Source organism: Olea europaea, unplaced genomic scaffold (assembly GCF_002742605.1).
Source record: "Olea europaea var. sylvestris unplaced genomic scaffold, O_europaea_v1 scaffold262, whole genome shotgun sequence".
In the NCBI taxonomy this organism is placed as follows: Eukaryota; Viridiplantae; Streptophyta; class Magnoliopsida; order Lamiales; family Oleaceae; genus Olea; species Olea europaea.
This window is the reverse complement of record NW_019244532.1, coordinates 366,310-392,099: the sequence shown is the minus strand read 5'-3', so window position 1 is coordinate 392,099 and position 25,790 is coordinate 366,310. Positions and strand designations below refer to the sequence as shown.

Here is a 25,790-nt window from a genome sequence, read left to right as displayed (position 1 = left end):
TTGTACCTTTTAAACGAAGATTCTAAAAAATTTACTACTCAAAATATTATTTTTCCTAAATAATTTCCAACAAATATTGCCTAATTGTTTCACAAAACTTTTATTTGATAAAAATTGATGGTATATGGGGTCCAAAGTTGATAAAAACTGTGGTTAAAATTGAAGTTTGATCAATATAAAAATTGGTAAAATTTTAGAAGGTTGAGAGTTCATATCTACATCATGTGGAAGATTGAGGAGCCCAAACCATAAATTATTGAAGAATGTATTTCACGGAATAAATATTTAGGACTAGACAATGAGTTTAAAAGTAAAAATCGAACACAATCAAGTATCACGTGAGACATTTGATCATCATAAATATAGCCTTCTATAGGCCCTCAAGGTAATATGAAATCGTAAACAAAATAAACTATTTTATTTATCTTCCATTTAATTACATTTACATTGAAATATAAGGAAACAGCCACAACCATTTTATGCACACATATTCGGCATTCTCGGATCTAAATCATGAGTTTTTGATTTAACAAAAATTCGACAGTAATAGTGAACTTACACGTGTACATAATGATTGTATAGATATAAAAGAACAATTCCCTATACGACACATGTACGTAATGATTGTATAGAGATAAAAGAACAATTTCCTGCGTACAAGAAACAGTTTACAGGCACCATACAAATGCTCAGTTGCCAGCATCTGTGTGGTGCATTTTTTTGTTTGATTTGATTGAAATAAGAGTATGTTTGATTACTCCATTTTCCATGGAAAATGTCCATTCAATTTAAAGTGTTTGATTGTCCAAATTTTCCATGGAATTTGAATTCCCCCCTCCCCTCACGTGACCTTGTTTTCCTTCATTTGGATTTTCCACCCAATTTTTTATTTATTTTATTTTTTTAAAATTTTTTTTGACAATGGGAACAAATTCTATGAATAATTGTAAAAGAGAATATTCTTTTAATTGAAAATTTTTATTTAAAATTGGCAATGAAAACAAATTCTAGGAACAATGGTAGAAGTGGATATCCCTTAAATTGACAATTTTCATGTAAAACAAAGTCAAACGAACACTAAAAAACACTTTATTTCAACATTTTCCACGTGAAAAATTATACCAATCAAACACTATCAATTGACAATTTCCAGGAAAACAATTTCTAGATAATTGAATTCCCTGGAATTCATTTTCTTTCCACCCAAATTTCACATTTGCAATCAAACGGACCCTAAGTGAAATTCTGTCATGTGTTTATCTGTGGAAAAATCCTGTGAAATTTTTCTGGCTAGCATGGTTCCGTAAATGAATAAAACCAAAGCTGACCAGTTCCATTTTGACTCGATCCCTAGTGTACTATTTTCAATATACCTAAATTAGTGTAAATGGGAAAAGCTATCCCAACAGAGAATGACTAACTATAAATAAAATAATTTTATAGGACGCTACTTGACGTACGGGGACCTTGTGAGAATACACACGATGTGCCCCTTGCTATTTTTTTTCAAATGGGGCTCGTTGCTACAGTGGCTGGGCTTAATCCAATTATATAACCACGTACCAGAATCAATAAATACAATCAATAATGCTTTAATTAGAATTAAACCGGCTATTCGGTCCGATTGTCTTGTGGGTCGGACAATACGCCTCTCCTCGATAAACCACAAGTATATAAACGTGATCTCGTGGCCCTTTTTCCTTCTCCTCTAAGAAGAATCCTCGCGTTCTCACTCATTCTGAAAATATACGGTAGCGATTCTTTGTTTCGAATTTTCGCCTAGCCTCGCATTTTGAAAATCCTCCCTCTCTCTCTCTAGAAACCATAGTTTTCTCGTAATTCTAGTTGTGTTTGTCGATTCATAATTTGTCGATCACTCGAAGAAAATCGAATTTCGTGAATAATTGCGGGTTATTGATATTTGGTATTCGTTCCGCAAATATATAGAAATTGGGTTCTAAATCGATTTAGTCTGAAATTTTTGTGTCTTTTGTGCGTTGTTCTGTGTTTTCTCTTGTTTATTCTTTTGGATTGTTAAGTATCTCGGATTCCGGGAATACGAATCGCATCGAAAAATTATTCAATTTTCTTGCCTATTAGAAAAAATAGAAAATGGTTGGAGGTGGGAATCGGAGGGACGAGGGATCGTTTAAGATGACTAATAACAATGTTTTTGCGGCGCTTGATAATTTTAGGAAGAAGAAGAAGTCAGATAAGGATAAGGGCTTGAGGAAAAGCAGTAAGAGCGGTTTGAAATCTGAGGCTGGGAAATCGAAAGAACCTGAGGAGAAGCCTCAGGTTTACTGGGCTCCTGCGCCTTTGACAGTGAAGTCATGGGCTGATGTGGATGATGAAGATGATGATGATTACTTTGCCACCACTGCCCCACCTCAGTCTGTATGGGGAGGTTCGGGTTTGAATCAAACTGAAAAAACTATGCAACCAGATCACGTTGAGGTAAATATATAGACTGATGTTTATATTATTTGTGTGTTTTTTCCCCTTTATTTGACGAAATTATTGATTGGGATTTATCACATTTATATTGTCGGTGGATGATTGTTCTGAACGAATCCAGTTAGTTTGGTGTTGCTTTTGGTGTTTATGTGTGTGTTTATGCCAGGAGCTATGGCAAAATAACTGAAAAACCGATTAAACCAATCAACTGAACCGACTCAGGTCGGTTTGACACAAGTAATTGATTTGGTTTGGTTTTCTTTTAAACAAAATCATGGTGGGTTGGTTTACTCATGGTTTGAAGCCTCAAACTGTTGGTTAACCGAACCAACCAATTTATTTACATGTTCATCTTTTTTTAAAAGAAAAATAAAAATCAAAAGAGAAGCCTTAATCTCATAACTATATCACGCTTCTCTCCAATCGGTGATGTTGTCGGTGAGTAATAGTACTAAAAATTTTCTTTCATAAGCTCATTATGTTGTAATTAGTTTTTTCCTACTCAGGGAGTCAGACTACATAATGCCTAAAAAGGTAACAAAATTCTTAAGTTTCTATTGATCTATCTCTTTAACTTGATTTTATTTGTTAGTCTATAATTTTTGTAATATAAAATTATTTAATTATTTTAGTTCTTATAATTTTATTGGGCCCAAAACTCGGACAAATTTCTTTTAAAAAAAATTCAGGTTGGACTAAAAGTCCCAACCGATTAACCGAACTGAATCAGTTTGGTTTGGTTTTGTTGAAGAGTTATAGTGGGTTGGTTGGGGTTGAAATTCACCCAAACAGACTAAATTGGTTTTGGTTTCGGGTTAGAGTCAAAACCAACCCAAACCAAACTGCGCTCACTATCTTACCCTTTTGTACTTGTGTTTACCATCTTTTGCCTAAGCAACGAAATTTATGCAGTTTATATATAGATAATAGGAATGTGTGTTGAATAATTATGACTTGATGTTATGCACTGTCATCCTTCCCCTACCATCTGTTGTGTATATACTCTTTCATGTTTTATAAAGAGACACGATCTCGGTGTTGAACAGAAAAGAGGGGAAAAAAAACTGGGAAAGGTGAATGGATGATTCTCAGTGTTTTGTGCTACGGCAAGTAATTTATACCTTCAATCATGATACATCTGATACTTCTGGGATATTTAGTTGATTAAGCTGTAAGCCGTTGAAATTATTGATTTGACCTTGCCCCTTAATTGGATCATTAAGACATGTTTACAATTGATGTTTTTGGTAAAGGCTCCCATAGTGAATCGGTACATTCATTAGGCTTATCTTTCTTGCTCTTTAATATTTATCCTTTCCATTAGATTTTATATTCCCTGACCATGATTTAGTAGCCAAGTTTTAATCTATATACTTATCTAATGTTCTCTGTGTGTGTGTGATGCAGTTTTTGGAAATAGCACTTTCTTAATAAGTGTAAGGAAGCAGTTATTTTATTTTTTGGCTGATAGAATGAGATTTTTTCTTTAAATGCGTTATATGCCCTTCTAAAATTAACTTAAGTTGATGTCCAATTCAATATTTGTTATGAATAGCATCAAATTTTTTCCTTTAAATGGCTAATATACCATTCAAAAAGAAGTTACTGAAGTTTGAATATAATAAAAAATTCATTGTTTTAGATTACTGAAGAAGAATGCACCAAGAAATACATTGTTAGTGTAAGATTTATAACCTTCCTTGCAGAATTTATATTTCCTAACTCCACGCCTCTCTCCCTTCCTCTCTCTGTATGTTTGTGTTCATTAACAGTGCTAACTTATAAGTATATTTCAGACTAGATACTTAGGAACTGCGACAAACTATGTTGGTCTACCTTTCCCTCTTTGAACATGTTACACAGAGATCGCCTCACTCTCGTGAGCAACAATAGAGCCAATCATTATGTCACTGGTTTTTGTAGTTAGTAGAACTGCCCTATATCCAATTGCCTAAATCTTTTTCCTCTGGTAAGATGAAATCCCAGAAGATGACATTATTTGCAAATCTGAGATCCCAGGTTTTCAATGTATTTCCTGGCTAGATTTCATATCATTCATGGAATTTTAGGTGATGAATGTAATTGAGATAAATTGGGTAAGTTAATATGATTGTCTGTTGGAATTGCAGGAAAGTGAAAGTGAAGATGATCTTGATGAAGCTGATGATGTGGAGGAGGAGGAGGAGGAGGAACGCGGGCATGAATTGCAAGTGCAGGAAAAGCCCGAGCTAGAACCGATAGAACCTCCAGAAGCTTCACCTGCACCTAAAGAGACAGAAAGGCAACTATCTAAGAAGGAGAGAAAGAAAAAAGAGATGGCCGAACTGGAGGCTATTTTGGCTAATTTTGGTGTTACCCCAAACGAGAAGGTCATTGATCAATCATCTGGTAATTGTGTATCTCCTTGTCTTCATGAAAACCTTTTATTTCTCTTTTGCTAGAATCAGCTTTATTTTAAGATTTCTTCTTCATAAATATGCTTTTTGATCTGCTGTCTTCATGTCTGGTCCTTGTGGCTTGATTTTATTGTTTCTTGGGTAATTTTACATCTTATTGAGACATCAATGTGGACTTTCATGAATTCATTCTCTCTAGTGGTACTTTTTAGTAAAAATTGACTATCATTGGTGAGACTATAATGTCAGAGATATTTTAAATGATAACCTTTCCAGCTAAATGCCTCGTTTCTTTACAAACTTGCAGATGCTACAAAAGAAAAGAAAGAGGGAGAGTTGAATGGTGAAACAAAGAAAGATAGTGTCCCTGCAGAATCCAAAGGTGCAAAGAAGAAGAAAAAGAAGGATAAAGCTTCGAAAGGGGTGAAGGAACCGCAGGAGCAACCAGGCAGCTCAAATGTTCCTAATGGACAAGAGGAAAGTGCTGGAACTGAACAGGTGGAAGATGATGCATCAGCTGTTGACATGAAAGAGCGGCTAAAGAAAGCGGCATCTGCAAAGAAGAAGAAATCTAGTAAAGAAATGGCTGCTGCTGCAAGAGCTGCTTCCGTGGAGGCTGCTGCAAGGAGTGCGAAACTTGCTGCTGCTAAGAAGAAAGAGAAGAATCATTACAACCAACAGCCTGCACGTTAAGGGCAGTTTTTTGAAATAATTGCAGATGGAGCTGGGTATCTCATCGTTTATTTGCTCATGCAAAATAATCTTCGTACTCCAGCCTCTTGTTTCATGATAAATGGACATGCTAATACAGTTTTGCTTATTGAGTTCTTTTTTAATTTCATAATTTTAACTCCAGATATGAGTTTGTGTCGTAATTGTACTTTTTACAATGTAACAATCGATTTTGTCGAATTTTGTTATGATGGATTAAGTTGCCTGCTGGGACGTCATGCTTTATCACATCTTGCATTAAGGTTATGTTAATTGAGCTCTCTTATTAGTCTTGCATTCTTAATCCTCACTGGACGGAATTAATTAATTGGGAGGCTGCGCGGATGAGTTTATTGAATGCATACAAGAAACTGACCTCCTTGCTTGTGTTTGTATCCAATTGTGTTGGAGCTAAGAAGTGCAGACCCTTCATATTTCTCTGAAACTCTTTCAATTCTCTTTGTTTCAAGATGAATGATTTGATTTTACTCAAATAGATTTTTAGTAGTTTGCCATTAAAGAGAGAAAAAGTACATGAAAGGAGGATGAGAAGGGAAATATAAAGCTTTTTTTGCAGGGCAATTTCGGAAGTATAGAAGTTGATTCACTTGGCTAAACTTGGCTAACTTCCGATTAATAAGGATCTAGTTGTTATGATCGAGTAATGAGCTAAATAGAGTGGCCATAAAGGATTTATGTATGCTTACCTATGTAACTTAATTTGTTGTTGTTAGTAAATGTAAAGTGTACATGACATTTGTTGCAAGGTTTGTAGCCATATATTCATGCTTTAGGGGTGTTTTCTTCTCCTTTATTTTGCTTGGTTTTTTCAATTCTTGCTATCAAATATAATGCCCAATGTCCAAATTGTTATCGAGGTGCATTTTATCACTATCTTAATTTTCAAGTGAAGGCTAGAAAATGATTGAATTATCATGGTATGCTAAAGTATGCGATGTAGTGGCTTATTTTTTGTATTCTATATGATGAGTGAATATGACAACTGACAATCATCTTATGTGCTAACGGGTAAAGTCTAGCATGTCAAATATTTGACTAAGCTTATAAGGTGTTTTTGAGTTTTAATTCAATTTGTTGTACATTGAATGAGGATTGAATACGACAATTGACAAACATCTTATGTGCCTATTCAGTCATGTCTAAGTCCCTGTATGGTAGGGGTTGAAACTTAGATTTCAATTTAAGTTAACATCAACAGGGTATTCGTTTTCTGTAATTTTGTTACTTCAAATCACAAGTCAATGCTTTTAATAACAAATTGCTACATAAGAAGATTACTGCAGTATGTATAGTATTACTCTTTATTAAAATTTACTAAAAAATTAATTTTAGCCCCCTACCAAACAAGGGTGTGTGTAAAGTCCAGCTTGTCGAATATTGGAGGAAGTCCTTACTAAAACTTTGCTATTTAAACTTTTCATTATTCTTTTGACTTTTGATTTGGATGTGCCTTCTATAATACTAGTTTATTTTCTAGGCTCTATAAATAATATTTTGTACTAGTATCAAGTTATGACTTGTATTATATGAAAGCACCCATTCCAAAAGCATTACTCTTGTACAAAGGTATTGAAATTCCTAGTGTCAGCCACGAGTTCACACTAAATACTAATTTTCTGCATCTTCTTTTGAAATAATACGACTAGTTTAATTGTTTAAATCAAAGAGTTTATCGTTTGGTAGAGGTACAATAAATTGTAGCAAAAGGTCAAAAGAATAATGAATTTAATTGAATAATATTTATATCCACAACACATTAAAATGCCAAAATATATATTTGCCTAAGCCACGACCAAAAAATAAAAACACTAAATATTTTAGTCTCCTATGCATCCATTCGTACTGTGTGACTTCTTACTTTAATGTAAATCTATATTTCGAAATAAAAAATAAAGGTATAAAAATCCTTTTTTTATACAAAATTTGACTTCTTAACAATTAAACGGGAAAATTTCATTGATCAAAATGTTTTATTAGGGCAGCTATATTGACACTATAATTGTTTCAGTTACGTTAAAAGTCTTCAATCTTGCTTATTATCATAATTATGGGCTTATTTTTTTTTGTCGAACTCTTATCCTTCAACTTCCGTTAAATAGCACATTTGGTCCCTAAAGATAATTTTTGTCCAAATATTGTATTAGTGCGCATAAAATGAGGGCAAATATTCTTTCAATAAGTGTGATTTAATTATTTAAATACATAAGTGGCATAGAAGTCTTTTACATTCCCTAACACACGTTCTAGATGGAAACCTTTATCAAGACAAGTTGAAATTTTCAACTGTGGTGTTCCTTTAAATCCGTATTTTAGCTTTCAAGTTTCAGATTAAATTTTTGAGATGTGAGACATTATAGGTAGTTTCCATTCCACAATTTGTTCCTTACATGTTGTCATGTTCTTTTTTCATTTTTTTTTAAAGAAAAAAACTAACAATCTGAACTCCTTGTATCAGTTCGGTTAAACCCTCAGACTTAGTTTAAACCTTCAAGTTCAATTTGCAATGCTTGCATGAAGTACCATCTTCGTGATCAGGGACGGATCCAAAATCGGGCTACAAAATTTCAAGTCGGACTAATACGCCGGAAAAAAATTTACACACAAAAAACTGTTTTTTCAAAAAAAAAAATGAAAAATGCATAAAAAAAAATAAATTTCTTGGGCCTTGGGGGGGACTACAGCCCAGCCCAGTCCCCCCTGTATCCATCTCTGTTCATGATGTAATAATTCTCAGTTTTAGATGTGGTAATTGATTTCTTTATATGGTTTCATGGCCGGATCAGTTGTGATAGGCTATAAGTAACTCGCTGAGTGTATTTATGTACTTATCCTTCTCTTTTATCATTACATTTACTAAATGATTTTAGCTTGGAGAGTGGTCGATGGCTGTATGGAAAATTCAGCATTCTGATGTGTATTTAAAACTACATCGTGAATTGTTTATTTTGGACAGAGATCGAGACTAGTTGGGTTCGATATCTCTTCGAATTATCTATCCACGGGACTTGGTTTCACTTCAATTCGATATGAGTTATGCCTTATTTTGTAAATTGTGATGTTGTTACTCAACAATCTGCTTGTGTGCAACTTCATTGACTAAACTACTATAGGATAAATTCTAAAATTTCAATATATTGTGAATGTATGGCTTATGTATTTACCTTTCAAATTCAAAATTTCAGAACGATTCCTGAAAACTGTTTTAGTTGCAATTTAGGTGTTCTAACCCATAACAAATAGCTAGATTTGAGACATACGAATACAAGGCCTAACTCTTAAGATTGCAAATTTCCTTAGTAGATCTTATAATCTGTAGCACAATTTCTAATATTAAGGATCCTCAAAAGAGATAATAGTTGAGTATATTTTTGTTACTGCTCAAATTACTGATTCATTAGGACAACATTTTCTCATTGGTATTATTATACTAATATTTTGTTTTACCAGTACATGTAAACTAACTAGAGAAAAGTGCAATCGAGGTATTCTAACCCACAACGAATAGCCAAATTTCAAGAGAGGTAATATCAGAGCATACTTTTGATACTGCTCAAATTACTGGTTCATCATGACTGTTAAAACTAATATCAGTATTCTGGATCCTACTGAGAAGCAAAGAAAATTTAGAAACCCACGATCTTAAGGAACTCAAGGTTTTATTTCTGATTTTCGATGTCCTTACAATGAAGGAGTAGAGTCCCTTTTATAGGAGAAGAGTCTCCTACAATCAACCGAAACAATCACATCGGCTAGTACAATAATTAGACAACCGAACAAACAACTTTAAAACATATAGGACTTGAGCACAATTATTATACTAGTGAACACACAACTTTTGATTAGATAGATGATAAAGTGGAACCTATTAATTTTGGTAATACTAGCAAACACATCAAATTGTAATATGTTTTAATGTTGATATCATGGTTTCATAGCTTTCAGAAAGAACTTCACAACTTTAGAAGTATTACCAAGAATTTATTTCTCTCTCTCAAACAATGAAGCTAAAAATTGTATGTCCACTAGTTTAATAATTGTTCTTGAATTCTATATGTTTTAAAGTTGTTTGTTCGATTATCTAATTATTGTACTAATCCATGTGATTGTGTCGATTAACTGTAAGGGACTCCTCCTATAAAAGGGTTTCTCCTCCTTCATTGTAACCGAAAATCAGAAATAAAGCCTTGAATTCCTTAAGATTGTGAATTTCTCAATTTCCTCTGCTCCTTTGTGTGATCTAGGGATGACAATCGAGCTCATCGGCTCGGGTCGCCCGTGGCTCGGTTCGAAAAAAGTTCAAACTCGTCGGACTCGAGACTCGAGACAACCGAGCTGAGACTCAAATTGAGCCCCATTTTTAAGTGCCTGGCAAAATCCGAACTGACCCGTGTGGTTCACTGGCTCGAAAGAACCAAGCATATATTTAAAAAATTTAAAAAAAAAATTAAAGATAGCGTGCTGCTGCCAAAAATAAGCAGCAACTAAAATGTTACTTGCTGCCTTTTTAATTAAAAAAATTCAAAATCAAACAAAACCTGAGCCGAGCTGGGCTCGGAAAGGCTCGAGCCGAAAGCTTGAGTCGAGCATAATTTTTTTGCCGAGCTTTTGTTCAGGCTAGCTTGGGCTCGAAAAAAAGCTCGAAAATTTTATCCGAGTCGAATCTGAGCTTAAAATTTTGGCTCGTGAATTGATTCGACTCGTTGACATCCCTAGTGTGATCTAAAATACGAATATTAATTTTAGCAATCATGATAAAAGTATGTTCTACTACCTTTAACATAAAAAAATTGTGCTGCGGATTACCACAAGAACAATTGCAATTTTAAGAGTGGGCTCTGTATTTGTATTTGTATGCGTTATATCTCACTATTTATTGTGGGCTAGAATACCTACGCTGATCTACGCTCTAGTCCAGCACGACTGAATGACGTCACTCTCCTCTCCATTTAATGCAAAGCGTCATCACGTTCATCTCTCTTCCAATACAGAAAATAATCTCTTCAGTCTAAACGATCGCGAAATCTAGGGTTTTCATCCAACAAATTTCGCACCATTATTGCCGAATTTACTGGTGAGTTTGTCCATATTTTTCTCGTAGGAATATACGGAATTTACTTTCGCTGTTATAATATAATTAAAGAAATTTCGAGATCATTTTTTGAATCCATTGAATCAATTTTTTTTTCGATTCTTCAATACTTCTTGATTAATTCGTGATCGTTTTCATAATGTCGTGCGGTCGTACTCCTGAATTTAGGTTTATTGAAGTTGATCACGTAATCCTTGGCATTGATTTTCATTTTGGATGTGCTTACACGCATTACGCACATAACTTGTGTCAATATTTGTGTACGTGTATGTATGTATAGGTATTTGTTGTGTCATTTTGCGTTTGTGACATAATTTCGAGTCTGGGAGAGATTTTTGAGTGGGATTACTGAAGAAAAAAGTGTATGGATCTATAAGATTTCTCAATGTATTAATTGCAAAACTTGTAAACAGAAAATGAAAACTTTTATTTACATATCCGTTGCTCTGTGTATGTTAGTGTTTACACTGATACCTTAGTATGATAGTTTCCGTAAGGTTAGTTATGATCTCTGTCTGTTCATTATAAATTGTACTGTTTTTATTAATTTATTGTGGGATAAAATTTATATTTTTTATAAATTCAATATAATTTATTGAAAGTTATTTATATACATGGTCTCTGATTAGTGTAGAATGGTAAATTTGTCCGTTGTATGCAGTTTCACATAGTTGTTCCCATTTCATTGAGATCTTGAAACTCAGAATTTAATAATTTGTTGTGATTGCGAATATATTCATAAATAATGTTGAGTCTATACATATAAAAATCAAAACAGTAATAGAATGAATAATTGAATCTTTATATTCAGTGTCATATGATGCCTCATATTTTGTTACTACTTTCAAGTTTTAAGTCACAAGTCTTAAGCCAAAGAACCCTCACCCTCTCTCCCCCCCCAAAAAATATATAAATAAATCTTGAGCTCATGAGAAACATAAACTTATAAAATGACTCGTGGGGTTGTTTAGGATAGGATAAACTTATTGGATAAGGGAAATTAAAAAGTTATCTCATAAATCCATTCTTAAGAGGTCAGAACGTTGGCCTTTATTGAAAGATAGGTTGTGAAAATATGAAATATGTAACGATAGCGACTCTTGTATAAGTAATGAATGAGATCAAAGAGGGAAAGAGAGAGAAGAAAATGAAGTGGAGGGGAAAAATGCTTTGTTTAACAGTGCTTTTCCTGGTTAAGATTTATTTCCGTTTCCAATAGCTGGGGGTTGGGCCTTATGTCCACCTCCAAAGCTTTGCACTCTTCTTGTCATTATTATTAATAAATACTCTGCCCACAGGTGTCTAAAAAAAGGAAAAAAGAAAAGAAGAGGAGGAAAAGAATTCTCTTCACTAAAAGATTAGCTCATTCCATATTTTTTACTTTTAATCCTATTGAGAGAAAGGGTTGAGGAAGCTAGGTAAACAGAATTCTAATATCAATGAGTCTTTTATCATGCCCAGGTGTTTACCGAAACTCTATAACATAATTGACAGACCGTTATTAATACCATTGCCATTGGAATACTGATGTGTTTCATCTGCATCTGTTATTCGCATTCTAAACTCTTTTATCACCTATATTCACATGAATAAAATAATTTTAGCAGTCTATTTGTCAAATAACTAAATATAAATTTTGCCTGAATATGATAACTCTTGATAAATATTCACCCGACAAATTTCTTATTTTTGTTTTGGTTTGTTTACATGTTATCCACCTCGTAAGAAGGTAAAATATGTCTACTGTTTATGCCTCGTTTTAACAAAAGAAATAAATGATCACGAATTTTAAAATATTTGGAGGTATTCAGAATATCTGATTCAAGTAGAGGCAAAGACATGATAAATACAAAATAAATTTTTTGACAGGTCATTTTTTTTTTTTAAAAATAATTGGAAAGGCAAAAAAGGGCGTGTCAATTTATACCATGATGTTCTGGGTCAAGTTGAAGTTCAGTTTATCTCCCAGATTTTGCCAAGCATTGCATATGGAATCCTGTAGTCAACATTCACGATTTTCAACTTGACTTGACCTTCTTAGTTTATTTATCTTATCAGGGGTCTGAATGTATCTGTAACAGTTAAACTAGTCCACAGCTACTTTTATTTGGTGTTGAAATCAGGGGATATATCAGACACTTTTGAATCTTAAGATCTAAGTATGCCACTAGTCATTTTCATTTCGAGTTATTCATTTCCATGCAAATGTTTTCAAAGTTCAACACCATATATTTATTTTAAGGTTGGCCCTGGCGAAATGAATAGATTTTTTTTTTTTTTTAATAAGAACCTGTTAGATACTCTTAATGGAGGGACATACTTTTTTATGTTTTCCAGTGTCGATTGTTTTACACAGTGCGGCCATGAAGCCAGGAACATCAAAGTTAAATCCCAATGCAACATCATACATACCATTCTCTGAAAGGGGGACAGTTGATAAAGGGGAAGATTTTGAATTTTCTACAAAAGAATCAAATTGTGGAAATGAAGCTGTCTGGTTCGGAGATCAATCGAAGGATGCATTAACACATTATCAGCCCCAAAATGTTTCTCAAAGCTATATCCAATGCACTGATATTCTCCAAACTGCTGAGCTTTCTAAGCTGAAGGACCATTGTGGTGGTGAACTCTATGCTTCATCATCACATAACCAAAATACGATGGCTGAAAAGTTTACACTTGAGGAAGAATTTGACATGGATATAACATATCTTCAGATGAAATTTCCTGGAATATCTAAGGATTCCCTTTCTGAAGTCTATTCAACAAGTAACTGTGATGTGGAGTCTGCAGTTGACATGCTGAATCAACTTGAGGTAAATGTTCTTTGCAATCAAAAATTTGACCAATCAAGAGTAGGATGACTTAGATAGTTGAGATGCATCTTAGTAGGCCTAAAGAAGCTCCGTTCAAAAGAGATGTAGTCTTTGTCAAACATGTTAGAACGGGTGAAGACCAAAACAACTTGAGTTGTGGTGGTTTCTAGGAATCTAGTTACTTTAGATTTTCATAGTGTTGAAAAAGAATTCATGTAGCCAATCCCATATTTATAAGGTTTAGGTTGTTGTTCACTTGTTTTCGTGCATTCCAATTTTAGATGTTCTCACGTGGCCTTTTTTTCTGATTTGCAAGGGCATTCACCCTTTTGAGTTGTTTGTTCAACTTTTATGCTATGTGTGGTTGATAACATGTTCCTATTGCTATCTCTAATTGATGTTTGAGAACTAGTGTTTTCTTTTAATGATCATGGGTGTTCGGGTCAGCTTATGTGCACCTCAACTAATCCTACGGGGCTCTGAAGTTTACAGTCGGGTATTCACATCAGTGACCCTAAGGAGATTTGAACTGGTGACCATTGGGGAGCAAACTCATGGCCTGACCACTGAGCTACCTAAAGTTTTGATGTTTGAGAACTAGGTTGCATTAATTTGTTTCTTTTGTTATAATTTTGTCTGTTTAGTTGATTGTAAACGTAGATTAAAGCTGTGCTCTTAATCTTTGGTTAAGGTCTTAAGAAGATGACTTAGGGATTGTGTAAAAAGAGAACGTCATTTGATGATCATAGTGATTCTCCGAGGTTCTTAAGCTTGAAAAGAAGGCCGTAGTGATGCAGAATCAGGAGACGGAAGAAGAAGAAGAAGAAGAAGAAAAGCTAAGAGGGAAGGTTAGGCCTCATTCCTAATACATGATGCTTCACACATAATAAAAACATATATCAGACAGATTAATACTTCATTCATTTGAAGGATAGGTTAGGAAAAGAACTGATATCTTACAAAAATACAGGCACGTTTATGAAGCTATTAAGCGTATATCTAATGTAATCTGATATTCAGATTCCATGTCTCAAATGAACAGATTGTGCGTTTACTTTTTGACAGAAAGTCCATTCTTGGTAAACTTGAGTGGAAGATCTTAGAGTAATTATATCTAGCAAATATAATTGAGAACAAACTGTAGGGGGATGTGATGGTGTAGTAGCATTGGAGTGATGATTTCATTCAGAAAATAATTGATGGCTTTCTTTACGTTTTGTGATTTTCCGTACAATGGTTCAATTCAAGGCTAGTAGAATATTGCAGGAGAAAGAGTAGTAGACAAAGATCGATAGGTGAATTGACACATATGAGCTGGAAAGGAATAGGAATGGACTCTTTCGACAGAAGTATGAGAAGGATGACATGTTAATCTTTTAGACTATATATATTGATGATGTTGCCTATCATAAACCAGCCTTCATACTCAACCCATCATCGAGCGAGGATTAGGAATAAAATTTCGCTTATAGTTATGATTTTAAACCAGATGTTTTGAAGCTGCAGAACTGACCTCAAGTGCTCTCTCTCTCTCTCTCTCTCTCTCGCTCTGAGAGGATTTGTTGAGTTGTTAAATGTTAGCATTTGACACAGTTCTTATTATTTAGCCTCCTTTGCAGTGCTCGTGTGATGAAAAATTTTGGGTCCATTCTAGTTGATGTTTAAATGTTAATAAGATTAGTTCATTTGTTGGTTCTCTAATGAATGGAGTTGTCTTTCATTGTCACTCTGTTTCTATTCAGTTAGCTTATGCTCTTTAAGGGCTTGCAATAGATAATCATATTTATGTTTATTGATTTCAACTCAATTAGACCTTGTTTTCTAGAGCCGGATATAAATCATCCTGTTTCCTTTTACAGCTATCCCCTGTGGATCTTTCTGAGAAGCTTCCTGAATATTTAGACATTGGTGATGTGCCAGAATCTCTGTCTTATTGTGAGTTACCTTCTCAGAAATTAAAGAACGTGACCGGTGAAGCCGGGGCTTCTACATCTGGTTCATCCAACTTGGACATAGCATAATCTGGTGGAAATTGATGCTAGAAATTTTACAGTCTTTCAAACTTATTGGATGTAGCGTAAATAGGGAAATATTTGTTAGTTGAGATGGGTGTATGTGCAGTTTCTTTGCATATGTCGTATAGCTTGTAGCTGCTTGTACCTTCTATAGTTGTTGATTCATTGTCAGTGGTTGATAGGTTTTGTAAATTGAAGTTTTCTGATCTGAGAATGATCGCCAAATGTTAATATCTTCGGTCTTGACATGAATGGACGTGTTTTTGGAGTGGTGGTATCGTTTTGGTTAGGACTTGATTTGTCTACTATGATTATAGCATTGTATAATCTGTCAATTTGAAAGACACTTGTTCTTGGTAAACTTGTACCTGAACCTTGACTTCAGTAATGGGTTATTACTTCAAAATGTTAAAATCTTTTGTGTATTTTGTATTGATTCGGTTGATCCGAACCTAAATCTTGCATGAAGTTAATAAATTTAACTTGGATCATTCAATATCTTGGATTATCCTCATTTGCAAATACTTGATGGCCAGTTTTCTTGATTATGATTTTGAACTTCCCATCCAATTGATCCAATCCCAAAGAGCATCTTTCAACAAAACTCGAGTAATTTCTCTTTCAGTGGTTACAAACTAGATAGATTAGTGTTATTGTAATTTTTCATAAACAAAAAGTTAAATTAGTATTATGAAAAGACTAAGCGGCAGAGGTGTGCCTAGTTGTATTAAACAAGGACAATTGACGTAGGCTAGCTCGTTCGAAAAGAGAGCAAAAAACAGCTCACTCACTGGTCTGAGCTGGCCCAAGTCTTATTGCGGTTGGTGAAGTAAGGTTCACCACTTTTCGAAGGCCCCTGTTGATCCAGTCATGACATGGCACTACTAGTATTTAATACTTGTTTAGGTGACAATACTAGTAACATTAAATTACAGATTCAATTAAATACAAAAAATTATGATCTATTTAACAGGACTTATGATATGTTGATACCGGTGTTCAACACCACTGGTTAAATGCATGAACCATTTAGTCTTCACTTTACAAATTTATAAATGATTATGAAGATATTATGGTAGTAGGTCTTGTAAAATGTGTGTTAACACCAAAGATAACAATAAAGTATCAACCCAAGAATGGTCACCCAGTTTGGCCAAACGCCTACTCTGAGGGCTCAGAGGTAAGAGTGCATCACTATGTGCAAGAACCTCTCAAGAGAGAACAAAAGTTTGGATTACAACAATCAGACCACCGACTCAACAGTAGATCATCGACCCTTCAAAGATCTCACAATAATCTATGCCTAATTGACACAATACCCAAATACAAGTGTAGTATAACCCTTTACAGTTCAACATCGGACAAAAAACCTCAAAAACAACATCTGGTCAAGGTGGTATATACACAAATAACACCACAATCGGAATCTACAGTAGAGCTAAGGCCACAAACAAGGCCAAGATATAATATACAAGACAAGTTAACCAATCAATCTGATCTATAGAGATAAAGAACATGAAAATCCCAAAATCGTCAGATACCAAAAAAAAAACGAAGAGAATGAAAATGAGACTTCCACCAGTCCAAATGTCCAGCCAAAGGTAAAAAATAATATGGATCTAAATCACAATTGTTGAATTAGATCAACTGTCCAGCCCACTCTTCAACCAACATAAATCCATGTGAAAAGGAATTAACCAACCAGCGAATGCCAAGTGGGCAAGAGACTTAAGAAATGTTTTTTCACTTACAAAAGCACACTTTGGGGACTTTTGAAAACACATTTTACAGATATTAAGGAATCTAGTAGAGGATGATTTCAACATAGCTTATAGAAGATTAGCTATGACATGGCATCTAGATATGATAAGAATCCTAATTTTCTCAATTTTTGTCACATGATTCATAGTAGCTAGGAAATCATCTTGTCTAAACACCACGTTCGGTAACAAGGTTTATAAGAGCTAGTTAGACCATACTAATGAAGAAAACAAAGAAACATCTTGTTTGTTATACTGTCAAGTGTTAGCTAATAATGCACATTAAAAATGCTGATGATCTTGTTTTCGTAATCTGTTGACCTCGATATTTGGACCCTCCACGTGGCCAACGGGTAGCTACTCCACGTAATCCTCCCTGTGAACAACAACGCACGGTCAGAAGCACACGATCGGGACCAGTAGTGGTAGTGGCGGTCGCATACACTCCGACGGTTAAGTCAGCGTTGGGTGATTGGAACAGTGCTCCAGTGGTGCAAGAGAGTGGGGAGGAGAATATATGTTTCTTAGTATGGAGAGCTAAGTTATAAGAACTTTCATTACCTTTGTCTCTTGCTTGATTATTTATAGATGTAGAACACCGTTGGATGTGGGACACGTGTATGCATCTGACGGTGTGAGGCGTCTGCTCATAGCGTCACTCAGCCGCATCTAGTGTGGGTGGGCAATTAGTTCTTCTGAGTTGAGTTAACATAAAGTTGACGTGTCATGTCAACTAGATCTATGGAGACGTCACGTCAAGATCCTGACAGATATCTTTCTGACAGTGGCGACGGAGGGATCTGTTAAGGGAGTGCCTCAGGCCCTTCAACACTTCGGCGTTGAGGGACACTTCGGTTGCTTCATTGGATCTATTCACCTTGCAGTGCGTCATGTTGAGGTTGATAGGAATTGGCATCACTCCGGAACCACTTCGGGTGGACGCGTGGAGCTTCGGAGAGTGATGTGACTTTGTTTCGAAGTGGTTGGTATCTCTTTGGAACCACTTCGGGTGGACACGTAGAGCTTTGGAGAATGATGTGCCTTTCTGTCGAAGTGGTTTTAGTGCCGAAGTGGAAGTGGCTTGGTTAGGGACGTAACAGTGGTCCTCCCAAGTTCAGGCATGAATATTCATATCATGGGTGGACTTGTTTTCCCAACTATGTATGTCGGCCTTGGAGTAAGTACTGTGGATTCTGATGAGGTGCTAGAGTAAAAGGGTGAAGTGAGCAGATGTGCTAAACACCTGTTGGTTGAGGCAAGTGATAATCGAGGTGATGTGGGCGGGCCGTCCTCTGGGTTGATCATTCGTTGTTTAGTGACGGGCTTTCATGTTTCGCTGAGTCGTATGAGGTGATTCTGCAGGGAGAATAACACATTTGCCATCGATGTTTCGACCTAAATGGGACAACGCATTTGGGGAAGGCACTTCATAAAGATTAAGGGAACGTGAGACCGAGGCAGTGACCCACAGGGGACCCTGCGTCAGTGGCATCGAAGCTTATGAAGCTGGGCGGAGAGCTTATCTTCCAATCGTGCGCTGACCTACAGGAGACGACGCGTTAGGAGATGACTAAAGCCTTGTGAAGCTGAGAAAACGTGCGATCAAGGCGGTGATCAACAGAGGACTCCGCGTCAGTTGCGCCGAGGCTTGTAAAGTTAGGTGAAGAGCTCATTTGCCACCAGTGCGTTGACCCACAGGGGATGACGCGTTGGGAGATGGCTAATGCCTTTCAAAGCTGATGAGTTGTGCGACCGAGGCGGTGACCCACAAGAGACTCCGCGTCAGTTGCGCCGAGGTTTGTAAAGCTAGGTGAAGAGCTCATCTACCATCGGTGTGCTGACCCACAGGGGACGATGCGTTGGGAGATGGCTAACGCCTTTCAAAGCTGATGAATCATGCGATCGAAGCGGTGACCCACAAGGGACTCCGCGTTAGTTGCCCTAATGAGTATAGTCAACTGGTATTATGGAAAGGGCATGGAAGGTGATTTTGGCCATTGATTCTATCCAAATTTGGTGGCGTGAGGGCTAGTGTTGGGTTATGTGTAGAGGGGAGTGAGGGCTATCCAATGATATGGAATTTCGTCGATTTTGATGGTGGTTGGTCATAATTTTTGGTGTTTTTTGTTCATGCAATCGAGCATGAGATCTTTTCAAACTGTGGTAATGGTGCGGTGGGAGTGGTATTGAGGCGGTGGTTTTGTTGGATATGATGGCGACTGATTTTTGTTGGTGGCAGTGGAGGGAGATATTGTGGTTGGGGCGATTTTTGTTGAATTTGGCGGTGGTGGTCTTGGTCATGGTGCTGGCATTGTTTGCAATGCTATTAGGTTGTATTGGTAGTAGTGTGGTCCGGTGCAGTGATGCCAGTGGTGATGGTTAGGATTTGTTGAAAGTGATGGTGGTGCGCATTTGATTGATGTTGTTGGGAGTGATGACAGTGACAAGGAAAATCGAGTATGACCAAAGTCTATCTTCATTGTGACTGTCTGTGTTAGATCTATAATAACTATGACTATATATGATTTGGTTACATAGAGTCACAAATTAGACTGATATGGTCACAGATAGTCACACTGAAGATAAAATTTGTCACAATTAGTCACAGATAACAAATGTCAGTAAATGTAGTAAAGTTGGAGGTGAAGGTGGTAGTGATTGGTAGTGGATTGTGGTACTCGGCTGTGGTGTGTGAAGATTTATTTATGGTGACTCTTTGAGGTCAATTATGTATTTATTGTGGAAGTTGTGACTAATTCTGTATTAACTGTGATCGATTGTGACTTGATCACAAATTGTCACAGTATATATTGAATTGGTCACAGATAGTCACAATGAATACAAATTTGATCACAATTAGTCATCGACAACATATGTCAGTGACACATTCACTTGGTCACAGACGATCTGGTCACAGTTAGTCACATATAACACAAGTATGGTCACAGACTATAATTTTGGTTACGTATAACACGGTTAATCACAAAACTCGTCAACTACAATATAACACTACTGCCATCGCACAGTACTCAAAATGTTGCCAACACCTCACCACCACCACCAAATAGATTAACTGCAGTGCAACTCCATTACCTCCAATGCATTATCTTTGCCACCATACAGATCTATTTTTTAACACAGGGCCAACTCACCCCACCAACACCATGTGTAAACTTTTTTGTGTCTGAAAAAAAGTAAAAATAAATAATAAATAATATATATATATATATATATATATAGATATAGAGAGAGAGAGAGAGAGAGAGAGAGAGAGCTTCTGTGGAGAGAGAAGACAACTTTAATTTTTGGAGTCGACGGAGCGATAGTCGAAACTATTATCGGAGTGATCGCCAGAACGACCGTCGGAGCGATCGTCGGAGCTTATGGTTGTCTTTGGTGGAGAGGTGGAGGGAAGGTGGTTTAGTGGGGTAATATGATGGGGTGGTGAGGTGGCATGGGTGGAAATAATTAATGTACATTATATTATATTTTAATATTTAATAAATTTATTTACCACGTGATTTTTGAAATATTTTAATGAGTTTGTTATTTATTAAATATGATCTTTAAAATTAGGAGTTATATTAAGATCCCTTTAACTTATTATATCTTTATATCAATTAAAACACAATTAATTTTATTAATTCTTTGGGAAAATAACTTAAAAGGCTCACTTAGGATTATAAGTATATCTCTATCTCCTTCAAGAACCTAGAATATTTACTACTCAGTCTAAAATGCACAATGTTTTCTCAAAAGTTGTACAAATCACTCAACACAACCATTTAATGGTCAACTAAATGAGAAGCAATTAATACAATAGCAAATACACATGAAAATATATACTTTAATGTTAAAGATCAAATATTGAAAATAATCAAATTATGTCTACTTCAATCATCGCAACCTCGATACGTTTAGCGCATTGTAAAGAAATGACAAAAATAAGCAGAGTTAGAGTAATACATCACAAGTTAAAGAAACAATTAATAAAATACAAGACAAAATTCATAACCTGTTCCCTGTTTGGATTCTTGAAATGTAGAATGATTTGGTCTTGTCATTTTTCTCATAAGCTGAAACTCGAGACTCGGGCTCGATTCGAGCAAAATGGTGCGGGCTTTTTCCAGGCCTAAGCCAAGTCGAGCTTTGACTCTGCCAAAAAATTAGGCTAAATCCGAGCTTTCGATTCAAGTCTTATCGAGCTTGCTCACATTTTTTTTAATAATAAAACACAGGCAGCTACACACTACCTGTGTACAAGCTGTGTGTGCAAAAAGCAGCAACGGCTGCTTGCAACTTCATTTTTTCTGACTTTTTTTTATATGAGCCTGCCTTGGCTCGACCCAAGCCTCAAGTCGGGTTGGCTAAAGTTTTTTTCGAGTTGAGTGACAGACGGTCTGAGCTAACAATCCAAAATGACACGCTCTAGATATACCCATGTGCATGAATGGATAAGCTTAGAAGCATTCTCCATAATTTGCCTTCTCGTCCTTTAGTATTTGCTCGATGGGTCCTTCAACTTTTGCTTCGTACCTTTTGGTTCTCACATTTTGACTTTTCTTTTAATGATGTCCTCAAGCAACTGCATCCAAGGTCCTTCAACTCTGGTCTCCAAGTTCACAGTTTTGTGCACTTTTAGGTCTTCTCTTTCTTTTGCACTGTTTTCCTTCAAGTTGGGGATTTTTACCTACAAAGACAGCATTTACATAATTACAAGTAAAAAATTCATCCATTTCATCAATATTTAATTGGTTTTAAGCTTCCAATAAGTGTGTTAAAACACACTTATCCCGACAAAGCTAATGCTTGACCAATGAGTTGGAGTCAAGCATGCTATGAGATAATTAGCTAGCTTAATATTTATATTTTCAAATCTATCAATGTGTTTGATGCATGTACTATTGGAAATAATTGAAACAACAGTGTACAAAATTTTAGCTTTTCTTTTTTTCTCTTTTAATATGGTTGGTGCTTCTTGTACAGTTCAACTTACTGAAGATGCCAAAATACTAAATTTTTGTCATGGGCTATATGAGTTTGTGGATGGTACATCATATTCTCATTCACAAAACAAGTTCCTAAGTTTAGAATGTAATTATTTGTAGTTACCAAGAAGTAGTTGTTTGAACGAGTGAGAATCTGATGTATTTTGACACATCTCACTTGTTACGTATATAACTAATGCAATCCACCCATCATATATCATCCAAAATCAAGCTCGAGAATCCACCCAAGCCCAATTCATCAAGCCTACCTCACTTCAAGCATACTCCCTCATCCACTCACTCCATGGAATACTCATGCATCGATTCAAATACATGAACCCCAACTTTAATATCAAATGATAAGAGTATTACCATTGTACAAAACAGAGAAAAGATTTTTATTCATCTATATCTTGCAACTTAATCTCTCTATATATACTACAATACAATAGATTAGGAAAAGAAGGAAAATATTCTATTTTAAAGAAAACAAAATTATTTCCTAAATTAACTCTAATTATTCCATACAACACATATTACAATCTCCCATAATTGGTACACGATTTTCACACTCCCTCCTCAAGTTGGATCGTAAATATTGATCATATCCAACTTGTAGATGCAATCATCGAATATTAGCCTCTGTAGTCCTTTGATGAATATGTTTGTAGTCTGTTTTCAAGTAGGATGTAGATCGTGCAAATAGTTCCACTTTCAACTTTCTCTTTGATGAAGTGTCTGTCCACCTCTACATGTTTGGTTCTATCACGTTGCACTGAGTTGAGTGAAATGTTGATAGCTGCTTTATTATCACAATGGAGTTTGATTGGAAATTTTGATGGAATCTACAACTCATCCAAAAGTTTCTTCAACCACAAACCTTTCCATATTCCTTGAGCAGCTGCTCTAAACTCTTCTTTCGCACTACTTATGGATACTACATTTTGTTTCTTACTTTTCTAGGTTACCAAGTTTTTCCATACAAAAGTACAATAACCAGTGGTTGATCTCCTATCTTCTGTAGCTCCCACCCAGTCAGCATCAGTGAATATTTCTACATTTCTTTCCTCATTTTTCTTGAATAGTAGTCCTTTTCCAGGAAAGCCTTTGAGATATCTCAAAATTCTGTATACTATTTCTAGATGTGTCTCCCTTGGACTATGCATGTATTGGCTTACCATGCTTACCGCAAATGTAATAACTAATCTAGTGTGAGATAGGTAAATTAGTTTTCCCACAAGTTTTTAATATCTTTCCTTTTCAACAAATTCTTCGATATTATCTGTTTTCCTTGCACTGTCCATAGGAGTATCACATGGTTTACACTCAAGCATACTAGTTCCGATAAGGAGGTCTAGAACATACTTTTGTTGTGACAAACTGATCCCTTTCTTTGATCTGGCTACTTCCATTCTTAGAAAATATCACATTTGTCCTAGGTCTTTCACTTCAAATTCTGCATCTAATCCTCTTTTTAGCCTTTCAATCTCAACTGTATTATCTCCAATTAGAATTATGTCCTCAACATAGAAAATTAGAATAGTCTTTGTCCCATCTTCAAATAATCTAAAAAATGTAGTATGATCTGATTGCAAGTATGATCTGATTGCCCTTCTTGATATCCCTGTCTTTTTAACACGCATAGAAAATTAGAATAGTCTTTGTCCCATCTTCAAATAATCTAAAAAATGTAGTATGATCTGATTGCAAGTATGATCTGATTGCCCTTCTTGATATCCCTGTCTTTTTAACACGTTTGTGAATCTGTCAAACCACGCCCTAGGTGACTGTTTTAGACTGTATAGAGATTTCTTCAGTTTGCATACTTTATTTCCTTCATTTCTTATAGAAAATCCAGGTGGTAGCATCATATAAACTTCTTCTTCCAACTCCCCATTCAGGAATGCATTCTTAATATCAAGTTGTTAGAGTGGCCAATCCATATGTGCTGCTAGTGATAGGAAAACTCGGACTATATTCAGTTTTGCAACCAGAGCTAATGTTTCTATGTAATCTATGCCATAGGTTTGAGTATATCACTTCACAACCAAACGAGCCTTGTACCATTCTATTGTTCTACCTGCTTTATATTTTACATTAAACACCCATTTACACCCAACATGTCTCTTTCCTCTTTGTGGTTCCATCACATCCCAGGTTTTATTTGGTTCCAATGCTTTCATTTTATCCATTACTGCTCTTTTCCACTTGGGAATTTCCAAGGCCTCTTGGATGTTTCTTGAAATTTCTGTGTTATCAATGTTAGAAACAAATGTTCTAAATTTTGAAGATAGAGTATTATAAGAAACAAATTTTGAGATAGGGTGAAGAGTGCATGATCGAGATTGTTTCCTGAGAGCAATAGGTAGATCATCAGTGTCATGTGATTTTGGAGAAAGCTAATGAGGATTTGGAGATATCACGGGTTCTAACTCTTTTTGTGTCTCGAGTGTGAGTTTCTCCTTATCCTTTGACTTTGGTTTTCTTGAGTACACAATCATCTCCTTGTCATGTTGTTTTTTCTGTTCCCCACGAGTTTAAATCGTATTCTGTAAATGGCAAGTTAGAACGTGGTGGTGATGTAGGTAAAGTGTTTGGGATAGAGTTGGAGTTTGGTGATGTAGATTCAGTATGTGGGATAGAGTTAGAGGGATCAAGATTAAGAGGTATTTCTAAAAGCCGATCTTCATCTTCATGTAGTATCTCCTCCTGAAGAGAGGTTTTTTGAAGTAGGGGTTGTTTTCGAACAAAGTGACATCAAGGCTGACAAATAGTTTTTTTGTGACTGGATCATAATATTTATACCCTTTTTGTGTAGGTGAGTATCCAATGAATACACACTTTATTGCACGGGGGTTCAAGTTTACTACGAGAATGTATGTGGACAAAGGTCGTAACCCAAACACTTTTAGAGAGAGATTGGAGGTGAGTTGAGTGTAAAGAAATCCCGAAATTTTTAGAGAGGAGTTTCAAAATTCAAGTTCAGCTAGGCATTCTATTAATGAGGTAGGCTGATGTGAGAATAGCATCACCCCCAAAAAATAATGTGCATGTTTGTAGTGAACATTAGGGCTCGAGCTACCTCGAGTAGGTGTATTTTTTCATTCTGCAACGCCATTTTGTTGGGGAGTATTGACACAAGAACTTAGATGAATTATTCCATTTTCTTGGAAATAGGTTCTTAGTGTACTATTGAAATACTTTGTGTCATTGTTTGCACACAAAATTTGGATTTTTGTCTGAAATTGGGTATGGACCATTGAGTGGAAATTTATGAACACAGAACGAACGTCACTTTTTTTCTTTTAGCATATAAACCCAACAAAGTCTAGTATGTTGTCGATAAATGTGACAAATCACTTTGTGTGGGTGCGATTTTGGGTTCGAGAGGGTTCCCATAGATCAATGTGTATTAAGGTGAATGGTATAGACAGTTTATATACAAATTTTGGGAACGACGAATGATGATATTTTGCAAGCTCACAAAAATTCCACATTTAAGATTGAAAAATGTTTTATTCGAAAAAATTGAAGGAA

General features: G+C 35.6%; 2 protein-coding genes across 3 annotated transcripts; both read left to right on the top strand.

Moving 5' to 3' along the window:
- The first annotated feature begins 1,698 nt into the window (after window positions 1-1,698).
- Window positions 1,699-5,813, top strand: LOC111383141 (tubby-related protein 1-like). The gene is made up of 3 exons (XM_023007219.1): window positions 1,699-2,457; window positions 4,587-4,845; window positions 5,161-5,813. The coding sequence occupies exons 1-3, from the start codon at window positions 2,113-2,115 to the stop codon at window positions 5,544-5,546; spliced, it is 990 nt and encodes a 329-aa protein (XP_022862987.1). The 5' UTR covers window positions 1,699-2,112; the 3' UTR covers window positions 5,547-5,813.
- A 4,640-nt stretch (window positions 5,814-10,453) lies between these two features.
- LOC111383169 (polyadenylate-binding protein-interacting protein 5-like) lies at window positions 10,454-15,866 on the top strand. Of its 2 annotated transcripts, none has more exons than XM_023007249.1 (3): window positions 10,454-10,656; window positions 13,012-13,490; window positions 15,350-15,866. In XM_023007249.1, exons 2-3 carry the CDS (start codon window positions 13,038-13,040, stop codon window positions 15,509-15,511), a joined length of 615 nt encoding a protein of 204 aa, XP_022863017.1. In that variant the 5' UTR covers window positions 10,454-10,656; window positions 13,012-13,037; the 3' UTR covers window positions 15,512-15,866. The 2 variants fall into 2 exon arrangements, with proteins under 2 accessions (XP_022863017.1, XP_022863016.1); XM_023007248.1 differs by having other exon boundaries at window positions 10,456-10,656; window positions 13,031-13,490.
- The last annotated feature ends 9,924 nt before the right edge of the window (window positions 15,867-25,790 follow it).

Excerpts from the sequence above, each read along its gene's own strand:
- LOC111383141 (XM_023007219.1), top strand. The coding sequence starts at position 2,113 with ATGGTTGGAGGTGGGAATCGGAGGGACGAGGGATCGTTTAAGATGACT. Across the intron at positions 2,458-4,586 it reads TGCAACCAGATCACGTTGAG|GAAAGTGAAAGTGAAGATGA; the intron begins GTAAATATATAG and ends TTGGAATTGCAG. Across the intron at positions 4,846-5,160 it reads GGTCATTGATCAATCATCTG|ATGCTACAAAAGAAAAGAAA; the intron begins GTAATTGTGTAT and ends ACAAACTTGCAG.
- LOC111383169 (XM_023007249.1), top strand. The coding sequence starts at position 13,038 with ATGAAGCCAGGAACATCAAAGTTAAATCCCAATGCAACATCATACATA. Across the intron at positions 13,491-15,349 it reads ACATGCTGAATCAACTTGAG|CTATCCCCTGTGGATCTTTC; the intron begins GTAAATGTTCTT and ends TTCCTTTTACAG.